We start from the raw sequence: 14891 nt of genomic DNA, 5'->3' as shown, positions 1-14891 counted from the left end.
ATGTTACTGAATACGATCAGGAGGATGTTTCACAAGCCGGGGCATGCAGACGCAACAGGACATGCCTCTGTCTGCACGCACACACACACACGCACACACACACACACATGCACACACACACACACAGACACACTCTCACACACACACACACAAACATATTTATAAACACAGACACAAACACACGCAGACGCACACAGACACAAACACATACACACACATATAGATATACACACAGACACACACACAAAGATGTAAACAAACACACACTACAGTACTTACACAGACATGCTCCTTACCCACATGCACAGATAAACACACACAAGCTGCCTTCTCTCTCTCACACACACACACACACACACACACACAATCTCAGGACTCTTAGCTGAGTGTAGTACGGGATAGCAAGTGTGTTACCATGGTCTCAAGGGAGTCGTCATGGCGATGGCGGAATGAAACCATGGCCTCTGGGAGAGAGACTGTGTGTGTGTGTGTGTGTGTGTGTCCTACAGACCCAGTAGCGTTTCCCCCTAAGAAGTTCTATTCCCTTCTGGCCAATCAGAGAAAAGCATCTGGACCAGAATCTGCTGATTCAAGCCTCATTGGTCCAAATAGCTTTGACCTTTAACTGTCCAGCCTATCCCATGAGGGCTGTCAGTCTAACAACAGCATGTTAAAGGTAGGAATAGAGAGGGGGGGAGGGATGGAGAGAGAGAGAAAGAGAGAGAAGCAGGGGAGGGAAAGAGAGGGGGAAAGAGAGGTGGAGGACAGTAGAAGACAAAAGGGATGGACGGAGGAAGAGACTGTTCTTCTTCTCCCTGACAGCACAAATATTTACAGTCCTCCCCCTTTCCTCCCCCCTCCCCCTTTCCTCCCCCCTCCCCCTTTCCTCCCTCTTTCTCCCTCCTTCCCCCCCTGTGTGTTTATGACTGGCTTTACGAGCACACATCACCTCCCTCCATTCCACCCTCCCTCCATCCTGTACTCCCTATTTATCCTATACCTCCTGTGTGTGTGTGTGCTTGTGTGTGTATGACTGTGTGTGTGTATGACTGTGCGTGTGTGTGCTTGTGTGTGTATGACTGTGTGTGTGTATGACTGTGTGTGTGTGTGTGCTTGTGTGTGTATGACTGTGTGTGTGTATGACTGTGCGTGTGTGTGCTTGTGTGTGTATGACTGTGTGTGTGTATGACTGTGCGTGTGTGTGCTTGTGTGTGTATGATTGCGTGTGTGTGCTTGTGTGTGTGTGTGTGTGTGTGTATGACTGCTTGTGTGTGTGTATGACTGTGTGTGTGTGTATGACTGTGTGTGTGTATGACTGTGTGTGTGTGTATGACTGTGTGTGTGTACGTGTGTGTGGCTGTCTGAAGCTTTGAGAGTGTTTACATGTTAAGGAGGAACATGACGAGCAGACGGAGACGGAGACGGAGAGATGGAAAAACCTCATCCAGGCTTTTACACTCAGGTGTCCTTTTAAACACTGATCTGATCTGGCTTTATACTTCCCCCTCTCTCTCTCTCTCTCTCTCTCTCTGTCTCTCTCTCTCCTCACTCTCTCTATCTCTGTGTCCATCTCTCCAGGAAGTTGAGATTCTTGACATCAGTACCATTAGAGACACCAGAACAGGAAAGTTTGCCAAAATTCCAAAGGTAGGTACTGTGTGTGTGTGTGTGTGTGTGTGTGTGTGTGTGTGTGAGAGAGAGAGAGAGAGCATGTCACCATCTGCTGTTGGAGACAGCTCCAACAACAGTCATCACTCTAGTGTAGACCTGACACCACAAGCTGTGTGTGTGTGTGTGGGCGTGCGTGCGTGCGTGCGTGCGGAACATCAGTGTTGAGGTCTGAAAGCTCACAGATGGTACGCCTGACACAGGAAGTGATGTCAGCCCTGTGGCAGCAGAGGAAGTGATTGAGCAAGGCAGAGCGCTGGGGTGTGTAAGAGCTGATCCAGGGTCAGACGAGCTGGTGCTCCCACAGCCTAACCCTAACCCCACCCAGGAGACACACACACAGCTGACCCCAGACCAGCTCTTACACACACTTACAATCTTACACACACACAAGGGTGTGAAAAATGGATCAATATCCCTTCAGTCACGTCCTGACGGAAGTTTCAACAGTGAGTGTGTGTGTGTGTGTGTGCGTGCGTGCGTGTGTGGGGAGATAGAGGTCCTCCTTGTTTTCTCAATCAGACAAGACTGATATGAGCCTCATGAATCCTGTTACTCTCTCCTGTGTGTGTGTGTGTGTGTGCAGGACCTGAGGGTGCGTGAGGTGCTGGGCTTCGGTAAAGTGGGGGGCGTGGAGTTGAAGCTGGTGACTGTCGTCCACGGCAACGACCTGGTCAACATCTCCTTCCTCAACTTCCAGGCCATGCAGGAAGATATAGCAAAGGTCACCATGGAAACCATCCCTCCATCTCTCCTTGTCTCTCTCTCTCCATCCCCCTCTCTCTCTCTCTCTCTCTCTCTCTCTCTCTCTCTCTCTCCATCTCTCCCCTTCCTTTTCTCTCCTCTCACTGTCTCTCTCATTTTTATCCATCCATCTGTTTACTTTCACCCTCCAGTTCTCTTGCCCTGATTGCCTTTTTTTATTATATTTATACTAGTGTGTGTGTGTGTGTGTGTGTGCGTGCGTGCGTGTTTTCTAGATATGGACAGAGGAGCTGTTTAAGCTGGCAACTAATATTCTCTCCCAGAATGCACCACGTAATTCCTTCTTACTGAAAGCGTAAGTAGTGACCCTGTGTGTGTGTGTGTGTGTGTGTGTGTGTGTGTTTGGTTGTCTGTTCTCCCTGATTGTATATTGATACAGTGTGTGTCTCTCTCTCTCTCTTCCTCTCTCTCTCCCTCTCTCTCTCTCTCTCTCTCTCTCTCTCTCTCTCTCTCTCTCTCTCTCTCTCTCTCTCAGGTACACTAAACTAAAACTGCAGCTCAATCCTGATGGAAGGATCCCAGTGAAGAAGTAAGACACACACACTTACACATTGTACTCTCACACGTACTGTACACACACACACACACACACACACACACACACTTACACATACTGTACTCTCACACACACACACACTTACACACACTGTACTCTCACACATATTGTACACAGACACACACTGTACACTCACACATATTGTACACAGACACACACTGTACTCTCACACATATTGTACACAGACACACACTGTACTCTCACACATATTGTACACAGACACACACTGTACACTCACACATATTGTACACAGACACACACTGTACACTCACACATATTGTACACAGACACACACTGTACTCTCACACATATTGTACACAGACACACACTGTACTCTCACACATATTGTACACACACACACAGACAGAATTGTGATACTTCTTCTTTCTCTTCCTTCTTTGTCTCTTTCACTTTCTCCGCCTGACCCTCCCCCTCCCTCCCCCATCCCTCCCCCTCCCTCCCTCCCTCCCTCCCTCCCTCCCTCCCTCCTCCCTCCCCCATCCCTCCCTCCCCCATCCCTCCCTCCTCCCCTCCCTCCCTCCCTCCCCCATCCCTCCCCCTCCCTCCCTCCCTCCCCCATCCCTCCCTCCCCCCTCCCTCCTCCCTCCCCCATCCCTCCCCCCTCCCTCCCTCCCCCATCCCTCCTTCCCTCCCTCCCTCTCTCCCTCTCTCTCTCTCCTCCCTCCCTCCCTCCCTCTCTCTCCCTCCTCTCTCCCTCCTCTCTTGACAGTATTCTGAAGATGTTCTCAGACAAGAAGAGAGTGGAGACAGCCCTCGAGCAGTGTGGTCTACTGTCCAACCGGGTAATCTGTCTGTCTGCCTGTCTGCCTGTCTGCCTGTCTATCTGCCTGTCTAGGTCAAAGAGAATGTGTTAATATACCTATTAATCAGTCAAATCAAATGATCCTCCACCATTCCTTCCACCAATCATCCCCTCCCATGTGTAGTGTGGGTCTCCTGGTTCATGTCTCTGAGCAGGATCTCAGGCATGTGTAGTTGTCCTAGCCCGCCACCTACTGGTGAGAGCACAGTACTGCAGTTAAATATCAATATCATCACCTTCATGTATAATGGTCTCCCTCTATCCATCTCTCTCCATCTCTCCCTCTATCCATCTCTCTCCATCTCTCTCCATCTCTCCCTCTTACATCTCTCTCCATCTCTCCCTCTTACATCTCTCTCCATCTCTCCCTCTTACATCTCTCTCCATCTCTCCCTCTATCCATCTCTCTCCATCTCTCCCTCTATCCATCTCTCTCCATCTCTCCCTCTATCCATCTCTCTCCATCTCTCTCCATCTCTCCCTCTTACATCTCTCTCGGTGTCTTGCTCCATCCCTCCCTCCACCCTTCCTTCCTTCTGCAGACAGAGGGCATTAAGCCAGATGACTTCTCGTGGGAGATGTTCCAGAACTTTATCAACACTCTCTGTCACCGACCAGAAATAGACCGCATCTTTGTAGATCTGTAAGTGACACACGCACACACACGCACACACTCCTCTAACAGACACACAGACTATTCCTCTTCATCACTACAAAGTTTACCGACACGATAGGATATCAAAACCCCTCTTCCCTCTCTCCCCCTCCCCCCCATCTCCTCCTCCCCCCCCTCCCCCCACCTCTCCTCCTCCCCCCCTCTCCTCGCCCCCCCCTCTCCTTCCCCCCCCTCCCTCACCTCTCCTCCTCCCCCCCTCCCCCCCCTTTCCTCCTCCCCCCACTCTCCTTTCTCCCCCTCCCCTCACCTCTCCTCCTCCCCCCCCTCTCCTCCTCCCCCCTCCCCCCCCTCTCCTCCTCCCCCACCTCTCCTCCCCCCTCCCCCCCCTCTCCTCCTCCCCCCCTCTCCTCCTCCCCCACCTCTCCTCCCCCCTCCCCCCCCTCTCCTCCTCCCCCACCTCTCCTCCTGCCCCCCCTCTCCTCCTCCCCCCCCTCTCCTCCTCCCCCCCCCCTCTCCTCCTCCCCCACCTCTCCTCCTGCCCTCCCCCCTGCAGGGGATCTAACGGGAAGCCCTTCCTGTCTCTGGAGCGTCTGACTGACTTCATCAACCGGCGCCAGAGAGACTCCCGTCTGAACGAGGTTCTGTACCCGCCCCTGAAGAGGGAGCAGGTCCGCCAGCTCATGGAGAAGTACGAGACCAACACCAGCCAGCTGGAGAGAGGTTAGCAGGGGGGAGGAGGAGGAGGAGTAGGAGGAGGGAGGAGGAGGAGGGGGGAGGAGGAGGAGGGGGGAGGAGGAGGGGAGGACAGGGGGGAGGAGGGAAGTTTGAGACCTGGAGGTGTGTGTGTGTTTAGAAATAATTAGTTTTGTTCCGAGGGTGAGTATTTTATTTCCCCCTCCTCCTCCTCCCCCCTCCTCCTCCCCCCTCCTCCTCCCCCCCAGACCAGATCAGTCTCCTGGGGTTCAGCAGATTCCTGGGGGGGGAGGAGAACACCATAGTCCCCCCTGAGAGACTCGACATCATAGACGACATGAACCAGCCTCTGGCTCACTACTTCATCAACTCCTCACACAACACGTACCTGACAGGTACACACACACACACACAACACGTACCTGAGAGGTACACACCTGACACACACACACACACAACACCTACCTGACAGGTACACACACACACACACACACACAGAACACGTACCTGACAGGTACACACCTGACACACACACACACACACACAACACGTACCTGACAGGTACACACCTGACACACACACACACAACACGTACCTGACAGGTACACACCTGACACACACACACACACCTACCTGACTGTGTGTGTGTGTGCTCCAGTGGGCCAGCTAACAGGGTTGTCGTCGGTGGAGATGTACCGGCAGGTTCTGCTGACCGGATGTCGCTGCATTGAGCTGGACTGCTGGAAGGGCCGCCCCCAGGACGAGGAGCCAATCATAACTCACGGCTTCACCATGACCACCGAGATACCCTTCAAGGTGAGCCAATCACGTGGCACTTCTTGTCTCTGTCACCTGACTTCCTGTCTTTACTTCCTGGTGCAGTGTGTTAGTGTCGGTGAAACTCAGACTCATTCCCTCCCTCCCTCCAGGAGGTGATAGAGGCCATAGCTGAGAGTGCCTTCAAGACCTCCCAGTACCCCCTCATCCTGTCCTTCGAGAACCACGTCGACTCGTGAGTCACACACTACACGCGCGCACACACACACTACACACACAACACACACACTACACAAAACACATTGGTTCACACGCATTCCTCTCTCCCTCAGAGCTAAGCAGCAGGCCAAGATGGCGGAGTACTGTCAGACCATCTTTGGAGACGCCCTCCTCATCGACCCTCTGGAGAAATACCCGGTAGGTCTGACCCCAGGCCAGCCCTTAACCCTAACCCTGTCTGTCTGTTCCACTGTGTCTGTCTCCTAGCTGACCCCAGGCCAGCCCTTAACCCTAACCCTGTCTGTCTGTTCCACTGTGTCTGTCTCCTAGCAGACCCCAGGCCAGCCCTTAACCCTAACCCTGTCTGTCTGTTCCACTGTGTCCGTCTCCTAGCTGACCCCAGGCCAGCCCTTAACCCTAACCCTGTCTGTCTGTTCCACTGTGTCTGTCTCCTAGCTGACCCCAGGCCAGCCCTTAACCCTAACCCTGTCTGTCTGTTCCACTGTGTCTGTCTCCTAGCTGACCCCAGGCCAGCCCTTAACCCTAACCCTGTCTGTCTGTTCCACTGTGTCTGTCTCCTAGCTGACCCCAGGCCAGCCCTTAACCCTAACCCTGTCTGTCTGTTCCACTGTGTCTGTCTCCTAGCTGACCCCAGGCCAGCCCTTAACCCTAACCCTGTCTGTCTGTTCCACTGTGTCTGTCTCTTAGCTGACCCCAGGCCAGCCCTTAACCCTAACCCTGTCTGTCTGTTCCACTGTGTCTGTCTCCTAGCTGACCCCAGGCCAGCCCTTAACCCTAACCCTGTCTGTCTGTTCCACTGTGTCCGTCTCCTAGCTGACCCCAGGCCAGCCCTTAACCCTAACCCTGTCTGTCTGTTCCACTGTGTCCGTCTCCTAGCAGACCCCAGGCCAGCCCTTAACCCTAACCCTGTCTGTCTGTTCCACTGTGTCCGTCTCCTAGCAGACCCCAGGCCAGCCCTTAACCCTAACCCTGTCTGTCTGTTCCACTGTGTCTGTCTCCTAGCTGACCCCAGGCCAGCCCTTAACCCTAACCCTGTCTGTCTGTTCCACTGTGTCCGTCTCTTAGCTGACCCCAGGCCAGCCCTTAACCCTAACCCTGTCTGTCTGTTCCACTGTGTCTGTCTCCTAGCAGACCCCAGGCCAGCCCTTAACCCTAACCCTGTCTGTCTGTTCCACTGTGTCTGTCTCCTAGCTGACCCCAGGCCAGCCCTTAACCCTAACCCTGTCTGTCTGTTCCACTGTGTCTGTCTCCTAGCTGACCCCAGGCCAGCCCTTAACCCTAACCCTGTCTGTCTGTTCCACTGTGTCTGTCTCCTAGCTGACCCCAGGCCAGCCCTTAACCCTAACCCTGTCTGTCTGTTCCACTGTGTCTGTCTCCTAGCTGACCCCAGGCCAGCCCTTAACCCTAACCCTGTCTGTCTGTTCCACTGTGTCTGTCTCCTAGCTGACCCCAGGCCAGCCCTTAACCCTAACCCTGTCTGTCTGTTCCACTGTGTCCGTCTCCTAGCAGACCCCAGGCCAGCCCTTAACCCTAACCCTGTCTGTCTGTTCCACTGTGTCCGTCTCCTAGCAGACCCCAGGCCAGCCCTTAACCCTAACCCTGTCTGTCTGTTCCACTGTGTCTGTCTCCTAGCTGACCCCAGGCCAGCCCTTAACCCTAACCCTGTCTGTCTGTTCCACTGTGTCCGTCTCTTAGCTGACCCCAGGCCAGCCCTTAACCCTAACCCTGTCTGTCTGTTCCACTGTGTCTGTCTCCTAGCAGACCCCAGGCCAGCCCTTAACCCTAACCCTGTCTGTCTGTTCCACTGTGTCTGTCTCCTAGCTGACCCCAGGCCAGCCCTTAACCCTAACCCTGTCTGTCTGTTCCACTGTGTCTGTCTCCTAGCTGACCCCAGGCCAGCCCTTAACCCTAACCCTGTCTGTCTGTTCCACTGTGTCTGTCTCCTAGCTGACCCCAGGCCAGCCCTTAACCCTAACCCTGTCTGTCTGTTCCACTGTGTCTGTCTCCTAGCTGACCCCAGGCCAGCCCTTAACCCTAACCCTGTCTGTCTGTTCCACTGTGTCTGTCTCCTAGCTGACCCCAGGCCAGCCCTTAACCCTAACCCTGTCTGTCTGTTCCACTGTGTCTGTCTCCTAGCTGACCCCAGGCCAGCCCTTAACCCTGTCTGTCTGTTCCACTGTGTCTGTCTCCTAGCTGACCCCAGGCCAGCCCTTAACCCTAACCCTGTCTGTCTGTTCCACTGTGTCCGTCTCCTAGCTGACCCCAGGCCAGCCCTTAACCCTAACCCTGTCTGTCTGTTCCACTGTGTCCGTCTCCTAGCAGACCCCAGGCCAGCCCTTAACCCTAACCCTGTCTGTCTGTTCCACTGTGTCCGTCTCCTAGCAGACCCCAGGCCAGCCCTTAACCCTAACCCTGTCTGTCTGTTCCACTGTGTCTGTCTCCTAGCTGACCCCAGGCCAGCCCTTAACCCTAACCCTGTCTGTCTGTTCCACTGTGTCTGTCTCTTAGCTGACCCCAGGCCAGCCCTTAACCCTAACCCTGTCTGTCTGTTCCACTGTGTCTGTCTCCTAGCTGACCCCAGGCCAGCCCTTAACCCTAACCCTGTCTGTCTGTTCCACTGTGTCTGTCTCCTAGCTGACCCCAGGCCAGCCCTTAACCCTAACCCTGTCTGTCTGTTCCACTGTGTCTGTCTCCTAGCTGACCCCAGGCCAGCCCTTGCCGTCCCCCCAGGAGCTTCTGGGGAAAATCTTGATCAAGAACAAGAAGAAGCACCACCACCGCCCGACCAGCGGGGGCAGCATCCGCCGCCACGCCGACCCCCTGGAGCAGGCGTCGCCTAGCAACGGTACGCACGCTCGCTTGCGCACACACACACACACACACAGTCTCTCACACACACATACACACATTACACATTACACACCTACACACACACACTAACATGTAGGCTCATGCTTCAGATTGCCCTTTGACGGATGGGGAGGCGGGGCTGACGCTGTCCAATGGGGAGGAGAAGCTGCCTGAGGGGCTGGTCAAGGAATGCGAACCCCGCAAGTCGATTGGTGGGTTCACTTCCTGGTTGGGGGGATGGCGTTTTGGGCTGATACACGGATCTTCTTAACTGCGTGTGTGGGTGTGTGTGTCATTGTGTGTGTGTGTGTGTGTGTGTGCAGGAGGAGAGGGAGAGAGCGAGGAGGATGAAGAAGATGAACCTGTAACTGATCTGAAGAAACCAAACTCTGACGAGGTACGCTCCTTATCACCCCTGCAGGCTGGAGGATGAAGTGCTTGATTGATTCATGAACTACAACCCCCCCTCCCTCCCTCTCCCCCCCCCACCCCTCAGGGTACAGCCAGCAGTGAGGTGATGGCTACAGAGGAGATGTCCACCCTGGTCAACTACATAGAACCTGTCAAGTTCAAGACCTTTGAAGTAGCCTCCAGTAAGGAACACACACACACTCAGTCACTCACACACAAGCAGGTGTGTGTGTTTAGGTCAGGTTCACACAACCTCACCTGTTCTCTCTCTCTTAATCTCCACCTCTCCTTATTCCCCCTCTCTCTCTCCTCAGAGAGGGATAAGTATTTTGAGATGTCTTCCTTTGTGGAAACCAAAGGCATGGACTCATTGAAGAGCTCCCCCATTGAGTTTGTGGAGTATCCTTGAATACTGTGTGTCTGTGTGTGTGTCTGAGGAGTGTGTGTGTGTGAGGAGTCTGTGTGTGTGTCTGAGGAGTGTGTGTCTGAGGAGTGTGTGTGTGAGGAGTGTGTGTGTGTGTCTGAGGAGTGTGTGTGTGAAGAGTGTGTGTGTGTGTCTGAGGAGTGTGTGAGTGAGGAGTGTGTGTGTGTGTGTCTGAGGAGTGTGTGTGTGAGGAGTGTGTGTGTGTGTCTGAGGAGTGTGTGTGTGAGGAGTGTGTGTGTGTGTGTGTCTGAGGCGTGTGTGTGTGAGGAGTGTGTGTGTGTGAGGAGTGTGTGTGTGTGTGTGTCTGAGGAGTGTGTGTGTGAGGAGTGTGTGTGTGAGGAGTGTGTGTGTGTGTGTGTGTCTGAGGAGTGTGTGTGTGTGTGTGTGAGGAGTGTGTGTGTGAGGAGTGTGTGTGTGAGGAGTGTGTGTGTGAGGAGTGTGTGTGTGTGTGAGGAGTGTGTGTGTGAGGAGTGTGTGTGTGAGGAGTATGTGTGTGTGTGTGTGTGAGGAGTATGTGTGTGTGTGTGTGTCTGAGGAGTCGGTGTGTGAGGAGTGTGTGTGTGAGGAGTGTGTGTGTGTCTGAGGAGTGTGTGAGGAGTGTGTGTGTGTGTGTGTGTGTGAGGAGTGTGTGTGTGTGTGTGTGAGGAGTGTGTGTGTGTGAGGAGTGTGTGTGTGAGGAGTGTGTGTGTGTGTGTGTGTGAGGAATGTGTGTGTGTGAGGAGTGTGTGTGTGAGGAGTGTGTGTGTGTGTGTGTGTGTGTGTGTGTGAGGAGTGTGTGTCTGAGGAGTGTGTGTGTGTGTCTGAGGAGTGTGTGTGTCTGAGGAGTGTGTGTCTGAGGAGTGTGTGTGTGAGGAGTGTGTGTGAGGAGTGGGTGTATGTGTGTCTGAGGAGTGTGTGTGTGTGTCTGAGGAGTGTGCAGCAGTGTATTCCTCCTTACCTGACTGTGCAGGTACAACAAGAAGCAGCTAAGCCGTATCTACCCTAAGGGCACCAGGGTGGACAGCTCCAACTACATGCCCCAGCTCTTCTGGAACGTAGGCTGCCAGATGGTGGCGCTCAACTTCCAGACCCTCGGTAGGTCTGTCTGTCTGTCCCTCTTCCTCTCTCTCTCTCTCTCTCTCTCTCTCTCTCTCTCTCTCTCTCTCTCTCTCTCTCTCTCTCTCTCTCTCTCTCTCTCTCTCTCTGTCTCTCTCTCTTTCCGCCTCTCCTTTCCTGTCATCTTTTCTCCTTCATCCTCACTTACTGAATTTGTACCCCTCCCTTCCCTCCCCTCTCCCCCTCTCCCTCCCCTCTCCCCCTCTCCCTCCCCCCTCCTCTCCCCCTCCAGACCTGCCCATGCAGTTGAACATGGGCGTGTTTGAGTATAACGGGCGCTGCGGCTTCCTGCTGAAGCCAGAGTTCATGAGGCGGACAGACAAGCACTTCGACCCCTTCACCGAGAACATAGTGGACGGCATCGTGGCCAACACCGTCAAGATCAAGGTGTGTGTGTGTGTGTGTACATATATGTATGTTTGTGTATCTTGTTTATAGTGTATATAGTGTGTGTGTAGTGAGGGTGTGTGTTTAACCCGCCCCCTCTCCCCAGGTGGTATCAGGGCAGTTCCTGACTGATAAGAAAGTGGGCGTGTACGTGGAAGTGGACATATTTGGACTTCCTGCCGACACAAAGAGGAAGTATCGAACGCGGCCGTCCAATGGGAACTCACTAGACCCAGTCTGGGACGACGACATGTTTGTCTTCAACAAGGTGACAAAACACACACACACTGTACACACACACACACACTCACTCACCATATACACACACACACACTGTACACACACACACTCACTCACCATATACACACACACACTGTACACACACACTCACTCACCATATACACACACACACACTGTACACACACACGCACCACACTACACACACAATCAGAAATATTTACTTTGCACTTAGTGTATAATGAAACTTATCATTGTGTGTGTGTGTGTGTGTGTGTGTAGATAGTGCTGCCAACCCTGGCCTCTCTGAAGATCGCTGTGTTTGAGGAGAATGGAAAGTTCATAGGTCACCGGATCCTCCCTGTGTCTGCTATACGACCCGGTCAGTACCCTGGAGATCAGTACACTACATCATCATATATACACACGACATACAGGGATCATATATACACACACTACATCAAAGGATCATGTAGAGATCCACTATATACATTCAGGGATCCATTGCACAATCACAGACATCTGAACCATGAGAAATCCCAATTTAGGATCTGCTGGAATGTACTACAGTAGGAAGTAGTTTACGTGTGTGTGTGTGTGTCTTGGTCTCCTAGGTTACCGCTACATCTGTCTGAAGAACGAGCTGAACCAGCCGCTGCTGCTGGCGTCTGTGCTGGTGTACGCGGAGGCTCAGGACTACATCCCCAATGAGCACCAGGGTGGGACTACATTACCCACAACACCCAGGGCTGCAGGAACCAAGCCCTCTTACAACCCCCACACAACCCTCTAGGACTACATTACCCACAACACCCCAGGGCTGCAGGACCAAGCCCCCTTACAACCCCCACACAACCCTCTAGGACTACATTACCCACAATACCCCAGGGCTGCAGGAACCAAGCCCCCTTACAACCCCCACACAACCCTCTAGGACTACATTACCCACAACAAAAGTCTAAGACTACACTTTTAACAAACTTCTAACAGAAAAAAGGTTTTGAAAAGATATTTTCCCCAAAAAGATTTGAAAAAATATTTTCCCCAGAAAGGTTTGGAAAAAATATTTTCCCAAAAAAGGTTAAAGAGGTTTAAAACATAAATTGAAAGTTTCACTTTCTTTTCCTTCGCAAGGTTGAATATTTTCTTGTCTACAAAACGTGAAATCTTTTGTTGTGTCGTGTGTGGAAAAAAAAACGTTTTTAAAAGGTTTAAAACATATCTTGGAACAAAAACAATTTCACTACATTACCCACAACCCCCCTGTGTTTCAGAGTACGCTGAAAAGCTGACAAACCTACAAAGCATGTGGACCTGAGAGACCGACAGCTGTCTGCCCTTATGGAGGACAACAGCGAGGTGCCTGTGTGTCTGTGTGTGCCTGTGTGCGTGTGTGTGCATGCCTGTGTGCGTGTGTGTGTATGTCTGTTTAGGTATGTGAGCGTGAATTTATAAATGGTGATCTTGTGATCTACCTATTTAGTTTTATAATTCCTTCCTCTCTAACCTCCCTCTCTCTCCTCCCTCCCTCCACTCCCTCCCTCCTCCCCCTCCCTCCCTCCCTCCTCCCTCCCTCCCCCTCCCCCTCCCTCCCCCTCCCTCCCTCCCCCTCCCTCCCCCTCCAGCGGGTCCCTAACCAGCCCAAGGTGGGGGTGAGGGAGGGGGAGGGGGAGGACCCTGCTCGGCTGGCTTCCCCCATCCTCGTGCCCCCCGCCCCTCAACGACATCTACGACAACATGAACTTACCTCCGCCAGGTACACACACACACTCACTCACACACTCACTCACACACACATGCAAATGTATCTAATTGTCTGGATTTGTCAAATCCATCAAAGCTTCTGTGTCGTGTGTGAACTTCGCACATTTCAGCCTCAGTGTTCATTGACAGTGTGTGTTTCCACTCGTGTGCGTGCGTTCGTGTGTGTATTTGCCTGTGTGTGTGTGTGTGTGTGTGTATTTGCCTGTGTGTGTGTGTGTGTTCCAGGCCAGAAAGAGGACCTCATATCCACAGTGCTGGCAGGTAAGACAAGGTCCCATTTAGCACTGGGCTTCCTCATCTCCAACCTGCTTCAACGCTCACCTGAGCTCTCTATCGCCCCCTGTGGCTGGAGGAATAACCTTTTATCCTATTTCTACCTCTCTCTCTCTCTACCTCTCTCTCTCTCTCTCTCTACCTCTCTCTCTCTACCTCTCTCTCTACCTCTCTCTCTCTCTCTCTCTCTCTCTACCTCTCTCTCTCTACCTCTCTCTCTCTCTCTCTCTCTCTACCTCTCTCTCTCTCTCTCTCTCTACCTCTCTCTCTCTACCTCTCTCTCTCTTTCTCCACCTCTCTCTCTCTCTCTCTCTCTCTCTCTCTCTCTCTCTCTCTCTCTCTCTCTCTCTCTACCTCTCTCTCTCTCTACCTCTCTCTCTCTTTCTCTCCCTCTCTCTCTACCTCTCTCTCTCTTTCTCTCCACCTCTCTCTCTTTCTCTCCCTCTCTTTCTCTCTTTCTCTCTACCTCTCTCTCTCTCTCTCTACCTCTCTCTCTCTCTAGCCTCTCTCTCTCTCTCTACCTCTCTCTACCTCTCTCTCTCCCCCTCTCTCCCTCAGACCTGCATGTTCTCTCTGTAGCAGAGCTCCAGGAGCAGAAGTCGTATCTGAAGCTGTTGAAGAAACAGCAGAAGGACTTCAAGGAGCTGAGAAAGAAACACCTGAAGAAGGTGGAGCGAGAGACCACACACTCACACACACCTCTCTCTGTCTTAAAGATATCACCTCTCATCGTGTGTGTGTGATGTGTGTGTGCAGGTGTGGTCTCTTGGTAAGGAGCAGAGGACTCGGTGTCACCAGCTGCAGTCTGACACGCAGAGACGACGCAGCAAGATGGAGAAGACCCTCAAACTAAGCATGAAGAAGAAGTAAGGAGGGGGGGAGAGGGGGAGAGGAGGGAGGGAGGAGGGAGAGGAGGGAGAGGGAGGAGAGGACGGAGAGGGAGGAGGGGGAGAGGAGGAGGAGGGGGGAGGAGGAGGGAGGGAGGGGGAGAGGAGGAGAGGAGGGGGGGAGGGAGGAGGGAGGGAGGAGGGGGGAGGAGGAGAGGAGGGGGGGAGAGAGGGAGGGAGGAGGGGGAGAGGAGGGGGGGGAGGAGGGAGAGGAGGGAGGAGGGGGGAGGAGGAGGGAGGGGGGGAGGAGGGAGAGGGGGAGAGAGGAGGAGAGGAGGGAGAGGAGGGAGGAGGGAGGGAGGGAGGAGGGGGGAGGAGGGAGGAGGGAGGGGGGAGGGGGGAGAGGGGGGGAGAGGAGGAGGAGGGAGGAGGGAGGGAGGAGGGAGGGAGGGAGGGAGGAGGGGGGGAGAGAGGAGGGAGGGGGG

At 53.4% G+C, this 14891-nt stretch overlaps 1 protein-coding gene across 1 annotated transcript; it reads left to right on the top strand.

The window, feature by feature from the left end:
• Window positions 1-1578: 1578 nt before the first annotated feature.
• Window positions 1579-14445, top strand: plcb3 (phospholipase C, beta 3 (phosphatidylinositol-specific); the record flags this gene model as incomplete). Its single annotated transcript, XM_062456060.1, is given in 27 exon segments — window positions 1579-1647; window positions 2255-2392; window positions 2649-2728; window positions 2909-2962; window positions 3720-3792; window positions 4355-4455; window positions 4982-5148; window positions 5370-5516; window positions 5780-5937; window positions 6051-6133; window positions 6231-6315; window positions 8836-8983; window positions 9099-9200; window positions 9312-9385; window positions 9485-9581; window positions 9714-9798; window positions 10773-10897; window positions 11151-11305; window positions 11412-11573; window positions 11825-11924; window positions 12157-12261; window positions 12817-12831; window positions 12834-12901; window positions 13168-13298; window positions 13532-13567; window positions 14138-14247; window positions 14336-14445. Coding segments are annotated over 27 exon segments (2685 nt in total), but the record flags the coding sequence as incomplete, so codon positions are not given.
• Between the last annotated feature and the right edge of the window lie 446 nt (window positions 14446-14891).

Source organism: Osmerus eperlanus, unplaced genomic scaffold (genome assembly GCF_963692335.1).
Source record: "Osmerus eperlanus unplaced genomic scaffold, fOsmEpe2.1 SCAFFOLD_724, whole genome shotgun sequence".
Classification (NCBI taxonomy): Eukaryota; Metazoa; Chordata; class Actinopteri; order Osmeriformes; family Osmeridae; genus Osmerus; species Osmerus eperlanus.
The sequence above is the reverse complement of the archived record's forward strand: the minus strand, read 5'-3'. Positions and strand labels throughout refer to the sequence as shown.